Here is an 11,031-nt window from a genome sequence, read left to right as displayed (position 1 = left end):
GTCGCATTATTAAAATGACGTTATTACGGGCTCAGATCATCGCGAGTTAAATCCAGCATGAGTTTATGTAACGCTAATTTTTCCCGTTCTGACTTGTAATGAGCATATTGGCACTCTGTGTCCACAGGCCTGTTTTCCTGAAGGCGTCTTTTTAGTCTGGCTCATTCCTCTCATCATACATTTGTGCCCCTGGGCCAAGACCTCCTTTTTTAGAGTACATGGGTGGTCTTGTTTCATTTCGCCGTCTTTTCTACGCGAGTTTCTAATGAAAGCTCCAGCGAGGTTGTTGTCGGTCCCTAGACTGGCGCGAGAGCGCTCCATAGCTTAACAGCCTGAAAGCGAGGAGCCGAGAATCACAAGCCTGTGGTAGGGAAGACCTGTGGGCAGCATTCCAGGCTAAAGCGCCCGCTCCGAAGATGTGTGTAGCTTTCAAGCTGGAGTCAGACGACTGCATTGGTTGTTCACCCGCAAGAAATAACACAATAGTTTTATATAGCTCTTTTATATCACCGCAGCAGCTTTCAAGCACTACAATTAACCTATCGCCAAATTTATTGGTGCTGAATTTACTGACCTCTGAAAAATGGTGTCTAGGGTTTGCTTTGGGTTAAAACGCGGACCTATGTACCACTGATGATGTCAGTAGAGAGCGTTAACCTCCATCACCCTCACCTCAGTCACCCTCACGCTCATATCCCTTCACCTTCACCCACTCGCACAACCTCACACCCCTCTCACCCTCACCCCCCACATCACTCTGGGACACCACCACATCACTCTGGGACACCACCACATCATTCAGCCCAACGACATCATCACTCAACACCACAACAGCACTGTCCTTGCTTGCTACCAAAAAGCATTGCCATAGCCAATAGGACTCGCATTAGGAAAGTGTAAGCTATTGGCTTTGTGAATAACAATGGTTAATTTATATATTTTCAAAGCCAACACATTTATAAAAATTGTCATTTACAATACCAATAGCTCACACTTTCCTAATGCGAGACCTATTGCATTGCAAATGCTTGTTTAATAATGGGACAACCATAGCATGTTTCCAGTCGGGAGGAACAGTTGAGTTGAGCAACTGAAGAATATGATCAAGAGAAGGAGATACAATTTGTCGCAAAACTGTAATAGGAAATAGATCACAAGGAGAACCAGATTTAATTTTGGTGAGATGTTGAATGAGAGATTATGTCCATAAGTGGCCAGGAGTCAAGATTAATCGTTGTCTGTTGAAACAGAGCAATTATCAGGCGCTAAGGAAGAGCAGATAGTGGACTCAGCAAAGGAAGGGACAGGGGGGGTTGCAGTGCTAGCCAGAGCCGAATATTTAGGGTCTACTTTTTTAAGAAAGAATTGAGCAAGCTCTTCGCATTGTGTGGTATTGAGAATAGGAGGTGGTGGGCAGGGAGTAGCGCCCGATAAATCCTTGACAAGGTTGAATAGGGTTTTAGCACAATTATTCGCCTGCGTAATAGACAAGGAGACATAGTTAGCGCGTGCAGCCCTGCAGTGGGAATGGTAAGAACGCTTAATGGTCTTTGAGATGGTTTTGGATCAATGGATCTTACATCCTCCTCTAAACCCTTTTTTTATATAATACAATCCTTTACAATCAAGTCATCGTCATAAAAAAAAAAAAATTATTCATTTGGTTTTAGAGGGAGCGCATGTAAGAATACTTTGTCAAGCCGTGGAAAATCAAGCTGTGGTTCTGTTCAGTTGAACAATTATTGCATATTTGTTTCTACTACTTTTGTGTATACGTGAACAATGATGGCTTATTGATCAATGTTTAAAAAATATGTATGGCTTCAAATGGGAAGCATCCAGGGCAATACAATTAAGACCAGAAGAAAAGAGGAGTAATGAACCATACCTTTTAGACCTAAAGTCTGTAACTGAAATAGTTTTCCCAATTCAAAAGGTAGAGCTCGTAGCAAGTTGTTATTTAAAAGCAATTCCCTATTGAAGGAAAAAAAACAGTAAAAAAGTAAAACAGATTGTATATATTAAAGCGTTTATTAAAAGAAGTATACAAATTCTAAAATAACGCATTCATCACAGGTCATCAATCTAAAAACTGAAGAATATTAAAATAGATTATATATATTTTAAATCATGGTTGAGGATTATAAATCCCAATTTACATACTTTCCATGCCCATTGATACACATCCAATGATTTTTCCATCAATTATTTTTCCATCAAAAAACAGACGTTAAAATAGGTCTTAGAGGGAGCAAAGAAAGAGTTGCTATCTTTTGCAATCTACCGCCAAATATATTCTACATTGTGGCAACTATAAGAGCTTTACCATGTCACATTGACTGAGTCACATTCCGGGTGTATTAATTTCTCGTTTTTTTTTTCACCTCGTGACTGGTACTTAAGATTCTTCAGCTGTGTGCAGTTCTGTGGTCTTAGGATATCTGCCTTTTCTACATAGTCACCAGTATTTTCTGCATTTTGCTAGACCCTTTATTGTTCTGGTGTTGAACTATGCACTTTAACCATGTTAACCAGTGTTAAAGTACTTGTGCTCTCCCTTTAAACATGGTCCAATTGGCATATTGCCAATTGGTATATTTAACCTACATACATGTGCCCAGTATATGGATACAAATGTGCCCAAGGCCTGCTAATTAAATGTCACTAGTAGACTGCAGCACCTATTGTGCCATCCACCACAGTGGCAGAGTAAATTGTGGCACAAGGTCTTCCATTATAGGCTGACTGCCGTAGTTTAAACACTGCAATTCGAACTATCAAATAATTGATTTTGACAAGTCAAAACCTTTCTTTTAAATATTTAGAGATTACATCTAAGCAGGTATTTTAGCCATTAAGGCAGGGTGCATTGTATTGGAAAGTAGGACATGCAGAAATGTAATGCTGACATGATCTCGCAGTGGCTAGCACGTAAAAGCTCTTTTAGGCTGTGCCAAGAGTGGCTGTCCTATGTAGAAAACAAGAGTAAAGATTAAAATCCTAACACTGACTAACAGGAATAGGACTAGCTAGAAAAATAAACAACTACTTTTAAGTGGTTATTAAAATCCAATTCAATTCAATGGGGAGGTCATATTCTTAATATGTATTAGGGAAAATTAACTTTCAGGAAGTTACGTGTTCCCTGCCTGGAGGTCAATCTGAATTTGGCCTCAAACTCTTCCCGACCAGGAACTAGCCTTTGAGCAGGTGTGAAAGGTTCAAAATGCTTCCCAGGAACAAATAGGCTAACCTGAAGGGACTGAGAGGACTCTTCTTAACCTCACAGACAATGCAGGGTGGGGAATGCAAGCATCATTTTTTTTTTTTTAACATTACAATCCTACTTCACAGGTCTGCTGGGTTTTACATGGAACATTGGGGGTGCACTTGAAAGGAAGGGAAAACATGCCAAAATAATGCCACCTTCTGGTTACTAGAGAACCCTACTTTTGTTACACCAGGGGTTACAAAATGCTTCAAACTGGATTTTAGTCTTGGATGTGGGAGGACACACATGACCATACATTAGAGCCCAAGTTAAATGTGGTTGAAGACTTCTGTCAGCTTAAACATTCCCAAATAGGGTAGAGTTGGCACTGGGTGCTTTTACCCCCCATTGCTTAGGGCATGCTCAGGACTCATTCACACCCACTAGCTCATGCCAGGCATAAATGTGGCCATCTTCAGGCACCAACTTCACAAATCTAAAAAGACCCAGGAAGAATAGGACTGGGCCTGTTGTCTAACTACAACCAAGCCCTGAGGGACAGGAACTATTTATTTTTTAACTGAGGACAAAGACATGGACTCAGAGTTTCATAGGCTGACCTTCTGTTAAAGCTATATGGACACAATTTACAATACACTTTTTCCTTCAACTGCCCAGCTGATCAGTGCCAACTCTACCTGGACCCTACTGTTTACCTCTGCCTGACACCCTAGGAATCTCCAAGTGCCTCCCCAGAGATCCTGGGGACTTTAGAGATGTATAAACAAGAAGAATCCTACTTCCAGTGTGCACCACAAGGATGGGGGACACTCAGTGTTGTGTAAAATACCCCTCACACACCAACAGGCCCCTTGGTGTCATGCTTCATCATCGGGGTCTTCGCATCCCGCTAAGGGGATGCGGCACGCTACGACCTGCGACTAAGCGGGAGCGTTGACAAGGTTGACTATGTGTGGTGTGTGTTGAGTGCAGGTGAAGGGATTGATGTGAGTGAAGGTTGTGGTGAAAGGTTAAAAAGTACCTGGCTAGTGGGTGATGTGAAAAAACTTTATTCCGTACCCCTAGCTGGTGCTGTTAAAAAGGTGTGCAAAAAAACGAGGTTGATTGTCTTAATTAAGGACAAAACCTCTGGTGTGCGTCGACATGTTTCGGTACTGGTGTACCTTCTTCAGGACGGGGCACAACTTCCCAACCCTACTCACGTTTTTCTATAAAAAGTGTTATCTTTATCTAAAAAGTGATAACAATCTTAGGAAGGCTACAATGTGCCTACAGCGGTTCTTTTGGATCATGCAATTGCATGCCCTGAAAAAAAGAAAAATCCATTAGGTTTGGTTACCATATAGGATTGGCTCAAACAGGTGCAGTCACCTGGAGCCCCAAACAGTTAAATAAACCTGTAAAAAAGAAAGACACACAAGACACACAACATGTAAGACACACTTAAGGCTTTTGTTTATATTCATTCTTTTTGGACATACTCATGGTCATTGTAGTGTATTGCATCATGAGCAATTCTTGGGCATCAAGGTAGGTAGGTGGATCCACAATCTATGAGGGTAAAGAAGTGGTTTCAGTGTTGTTGTTCCTTTTACTCACTGTTTGACTCCACGCTACATCTGGATAATTTGGAGTTGTGTTTGCTGCATTATACTCACAAAATCCGCCTAAATTGGCGTTTTATTTATCAGTGCCCGTGGAGTAGGAATCCTATCTTTTTACTCTACCTCCCCTCTTTGTTATTTATAGTCTTTAGGCAGCGCGCAGCTGCGGGAGTTCTCTCAGACACATTTTGCCACACACATAGACACACACACTTAGGTATAACAAAAGAAGCCAGCGGCTCTCTCAAAATGGAAGATGAACACGGCCTCACTTTCGCAGAGGACGAAATCGACAAGATCCTAGCAGACAGCAACCTCTTCGAAGGCCCATGTAACCAGGATACAGGCCCACAAACAAATGATTGGAATGAATTGTTGAACCTTAGACGTAACCAAATAAAGGCAGCACTACACGGGCTGTTTATGACTCAGTATCTTCGCAACAAAATGGCACCACCTGGTCTAATTGTGAAAAATGAACCACTAATTTTTCAAAACGACTTAATCTTCAAGAAAGAGTGGTCGTTAATCTCATGGCACTGCTCAAGAGACTGGTTAGTACTCATAATTAAGACAGCTGCCAGGATCACACAGGAACTCAAAATTGAAATAAATAAAATAGAGGTCCAATTGAAAACATACATTTCACCGGAAGAGCTAAAAACTAGACTCGAAGAATTGAATCAACAAATGACCGACTTAGAGTTCAATCTGAACCAGAGCAAAACCAACAAATTAACTAAGGATGTGGCCAAATTCACCCCCGAGAATGCATATCCATACACGAAGGTGGACTATGTCTCCAAAAACACTTACAGCGACGCGAACAGCGACACTTCTGATAATGGCTCCTCAGGTTCCAATTCAAGCAGTAACAGAGGAAACAGACAACGCAGAGGAGGTTGGAGACAGAGGAGGCAACAATTCCCTAGACAGAGGGGATGGCGTGGGTATCAACCACAAAATCATTTCCAACAATTCATGGGCCCACCACAATTCAACCCTTTCCAATTTGGACCAATGTGGAACCAGGAATACAACGATGGCTATTATGGACAGCAACAACCTTATGGAGGGCCACAACAACCTTTTTTAGGGGCACGCCAGAACGCACGAGGGAAGAACCGGAAAGGCAATACTGTCGCTTGGGAAGACCAGGAGCAGCCCAACGCCCGAACAACCCGGAGCATGACGGGGTCCCTTCCCAACCAGCCATCAACCAGCAAGAGAGGGACCTAGTGGTGAATCTCACACCCATTATATTAACAGCGACACAGAAGACTGTTCTAAACAAAGGCCTGGGATTTGTACCAACTCAGAAACCAGATATCTTCAAGCTCAACATGGAGTTACAAGATTTCTTCAGAAAACTAAAACTACAGGCCTTTTTCAAAGACAAGCCTATACCAGAAGATAAAACAGACACAGGTCTGAGGTTGAAATCAACCTTTACTCCACCTGATTCTACAATTCCTGTAGAAATCCTAACCTTTGAAAAGGCAGTGATCACAGAGGTCAACAAACTGAATACACAACGGAAGAACATCTTCTACAACACAAGTGGTGATGAACAGCAAGCCCTACGAGAACTGACAGCCAACAGTGAGCTCGTTATAAAACCAGCAGACAAAGGGGGGGCATTAGTGTTGCAAACCCTCGGGGCATATGATAAAGAGTGCCAACGTTTATTGTCGGATGAACGGAACTATAAAATGTTGGAGAGAGACCCAACGGAAGGACTCCGAACCCGGATCGGCTGCATGGTAGAGGAAGGCCTTGCCCATGACTGGCTCAGTAAAAAGGAAGCGGATTTCCTACAACAACCTACTCCGAAAATACCATACTTCTATTGTATCCCAAAGATACATAAGGACATCGAAAATCCACCGGGAAGACCAATTGTTTCCGGGATTGGGTCGAAATTCTCGGATGCTTTCCTCAGACCAATGGTACAAGCAACAAGCACATACTTGAAAGATACCAAAGCGGTCCTACAACTTTTGGAAGAGAAGGAATTTGATCCATCTGCACAGCTCCTTGTAAGCCTCGACGTGGAGAGCTTATATACGAGCCTACCTCATGAAGAGACACTACAGATCATAGAGGAAGTGCTCTTCAGTAATACATGGAAGTACCAGACACCGAGTAACCTGGTCCTTGAATGCATCACCATGGCCTTGAAAGACAACTTCTTCAAGTATCAAGAGACACTATACCTACAGACCCATGGAACGAGCATGGGTAGTACTTTTGCCCCAAGTCTAGCGGGACTATACGTCCACCATTTGGAAGAGCATAAGATCCTACACGAAAATAACCCATACCGTTCCCAGATCAACACCTGGAAACGGTACATAGATGATATTTTCATCATATGGAATGGGGACGTAAACAGTGCCACGAATTTCGTAGCCTGGCTAAACAACCAGAATGAGTACCTCAAATTTACCAGCACTATCTCCAACACTTCAATGTTTTTTTTGGATCTGAACATATACACTGAGGATGGAAGGCTGAAAAGCACTACCCACTTCAAGCCCACCTCCAGGAACTGTTTGTTGCGATACGATAGTTTTCATCCCAGACATCTAAGGGAGAATCTGCCGTATGGACAATTCTTAAGACTACGAAGGAACTGCACAGAATTGAACGAATTCAACAAACAGGCAAGGGACTTAAAATCTAAACTTATACAAAGACAATACCCCGTCAAAACCATTGATAAAGCGATGAAACGCGCTAAAAACAATCACAGGGAGTCACTTCTAGAGAACAACTCACAAGACAAAGGAGCAAACAAAAGACCAATCTGTGTGACAACATATATTTCCATATCAAACCAGGTATCGAAGGTCATTAACAAACACTGGGGAATATTGAACTGTGGAAACTTAGATTTTGAGAAACCAATGCATGCACATCGGAGGGGCAAAAACCATAAGGACATTGTGGTACACACTAGACCACGAGAAAACCTCACTGGAAGACAGAATGTGACGGGGGTCCAAGGACACTTCCCCTGCGGGGACTGCAGCTGCTGCCACCAAACTCAGAAAAGCAAAACCCTAACCTTTAGAAATTGCACAACATGGGAACAACGCCAATTTTCTAATTGTAACACAAAAAACGTGGTCTATATGATAACATGCCCATGTGGTCTGGAATACATAGGTATGACCACCCGACCCGTCAAAGTGAGGATAGGGGAACACAAAAGCAACATACGCTGCAAAAAAACGACGACCAAGATGGCATCACATTTTTTGGAACGCCAGCATTGCATTAATAATTTACGCTGGACAGTCATCAAACGTCTACCCTCTGAAACAGGCCTGTTCCAGAAAGAACAACGATGGGTGTTCCGTTTGGGAACCCATGTCACAGGCCTCAATGACGATATCCCATGGAGCCAAATCACCTGACCGCAATTGGGATACTGAAACGTCATCAAAATCCCCCTGTTTGTATGTTGCAGCAAAGAAATAGGCCATAAAACTGATGAAAGTAAACATTTCCATTCTGGCCTCTGTTCATAATGAGAACGGATTATGAATTCACCCCTTGGCATACTCTTAGTAATGACTGAACAATAAATCACTTTTGTAGGGCAAATCCTCCAAATACTCAAGGTACTAGACAGCAAAAGCGATCAGTGCAGTAGATAGATATGACCGCGCATGCGCCAAATACTAGTTAACTGAAGCGCAGTAAACACGCTTGTGCGCATGCGCTCCCCTTTTGCAGAAAGGCACACGATCCGAGCATGCGCAGACAAGCACAGTGAACACGCTTGTGCGCATGCGCTTCCCTTTTTCAGAAAGGCACACGATCCGAGCAAGCGCAGACAAGCACAGTGAACACGCTTGTGCGCATGCTCTTCCCTTTTTCAGAAAGGCACACGATCCGAGCAAGCGCAGACAAGTCCAGTGACAACAAAAATCGGTCCAGAGCTCGTGAATGGCTGGGGAGCGGATAGCCCTTATTTGGACAACCTGAAACCCGGTAATTAACGTATGAAAAATGTATACATGTTACATGTGATCAGCACACATGTATACGATAGGCGGCAACACGGATGTGCCTTATAAGGTCATGTTCTACTTCCGCTAATTAACGAATGAGACAACACCTAAAATCCTCACTATATACCGCCAAGCCGCTTGCTCATACATTCACAGCGGAGCAGCACAGGGTGGTAGAAGGAGGCCAATTTAGGCGGATTTTGTGAGTATAATGCAGCAAACACAACTCCAAATTATCCAGATGTAGCGTGGAGTCAAACAGTGAGTAAAAGGAACAACAACACTGAAACCACTTCTTTACCCTCATAGATTGTGGATCCACCTACCTACCTTGATGCCCAAGAATTGCTCATGATGCAATACACTGCAATGACCATGAGTATGTCCAAAAAGAATGAATATAAACAAAAGCCTTAAGTGTGTCTTACATGTTGTGTGTCTTTCTTTTTTACAGGTTTATTTAACTGTTTGGGGCTCCAGGTGACTGCTCCTGTTTGAGCCAATCCTATATGGTAACCAAACCTAATGGATTTTTCTTTTTTTCAGGGCATGCAATTGCATGATCCAAAAGAACCGCTGTAGGCACATTGTAGCCTTCCTAAGATTGTTATCACTTTTTAGATAAAGATAACACTTTTTATAGAAAAACGTGAGTAGGGTTGGGAAGTTGTGCCCCGTCCTGAAGAAGGTACACCAGTACCGAAACATGTCGACGCACACCAGAGGTTTTGTCCCTAATTAAGACAATCAACCTCGTTTTTTTGCACACCTTTTTAACAGCACCAGCTAGGGGTACGGAATAAAGTTTTTTCACATCACCCACTAGCCAGGTACTTTTTAACCTTTCACCACAACCTTCACTCACATCAATCCCTTCACCTGCACTCAACACACACCACACATAGTCAATCTTGTCAACGCTCCCGCGTAGTCTCAGGTCGTAGCGTGCCGCATCCCCTTAGCGGGATGCGAAGACCCCGATGATGAAGCATGACACCAAGGGGCCTGTTGGTGTGTGAGGGGTATTTTACACAACACTGAGTGTCCCCCATCCTTGTGGTGCACACTGGAAGTAGGATTCTTCTTGTTTATTTATCAGTGCCCGTGGAGTAGGAATCCTATCTTTTTACTCTACCTCCCCTCTTTGTTATTTATAGACTTTAGAGATGTACTGTTGCGGCGGACTGGGGCTTAAAGGACTAAGCAGGTAAAAAATTTGACAAAAACACCTGGTTCGTGTGCCAGAGCCCCGCTCGATCCCAGCCAGCCTCAATATGCACCTAAGTCCCGGTCTACTGAGACTACTGATGATCAGTGGAGCCTTGTGCTTCTTGCCACTATTTTTACTTCAAACCTTGAAAAATCATTTATCTGGTTTATCTGTGGGATTTTTGTCATTTTGTAGTGATTTAGTTTATTACATTTTACCCCATTTTTTAAATTGGGTTTGGAATAAAAAAAAAAATGTAGCATTTTGACTTATTACTGTTCTTGTGCGGTATAAATAAATACGTTCCCTTAAGTTAAGCCTATCTGCTCTCTGCCATAAGTACCAGGGGATTGAGCTCAGGTTAATTTAGTGACTTTGAGGGTTCACCCCAACAAGGGTTGAGATTATTCCTCAAAGTGGGTCATCACTCACCCCATTAATACCATTTGTAACAGTGGTGCCAAGCCTTTTTTCCAGCCTCGACTTATAGCTCAATGAGCATATTTATAAAGAGCAAAGGCAAAACAAATTAAAAACTAAGTCTGAGTGAGAATAAATGTCAACATTCAATTTCCAGGTCCCACTCCTAGAATATACTTTGCATGCGGTGTATGGAAAGAGATCTGCAAAAGAAGGAATCAAAGTTTGGATCAGTAAAGGAAAAATCCTTGGTACTTCCCAAAAGGTTTAAAGTTATACCAGCTCCCTGCCCACTTTCACAAAAATACATCTACAGGTGAATCAATTTGTGTGACTATACAAGCATTTCATTATAAATTGGGACAGAAATGTTAACTTTGTAAAATATTAAGATTCACATGGCATACTGCAATTTAACAGCACTATAAAACCTTAAGCAAACAGACTGAAGTGGTTCAAATTGCATTACCACACTTCCAAATCTACCCATGAAATCTTTTTAGATTTACTACTCACCCAAACACAACCCAGTACACATGTATC

At 42.4% G+C, this 11,031-nt stretch overlaps 1 protein-coding gene across 1 annotated transcript in view; it reads right to left on the bottom strand.

Annotated features, from left to right (window-relative positions):
• Positions 1 to 1,306: 1,306 nt before the first annotated feature.
• Positions 1,307 to 11,031, bottom strand: part of LOC147663180 (uncharacterized) — a 58,774-nt gene continuing 49,049 nt past the window's right edge. The window contains exon 4 of the mRNA XM_086950613.1: positions 1,307 to 1,974. Coding sequence (XP_086806739.1) covers positions 1,824 to 1,974 — 151 coding nt within the window. The 3' untranslated portion in view covers positions 1,307 to 1,823. The remainder of the gene's footprint in view (positions 1,975 to 11,031) is intronic.

The sequence above is a fragment of the Lissotriton vulgaris genome, unplaced genomic scaffold, assembly GCF_964263255.1.
Source record: "Lissotriton vulgaris unplaced genomic scaffold, aLisVul1.2 SCAFFOLD_1333, whole genome shotgun sequence".
Classification (NCBI taxonomy): domain Eukaryota; kingdom Metazoa; phylum Chordata; class Amphibia; order Caudata; family Salamandridae; genus Lissotriton; species Lissotriton vulgaris.
Note: the sequence above shows the minus strand (reverse complement) of the source record. Positions and strands in the feature narration are given on the sequence as shown.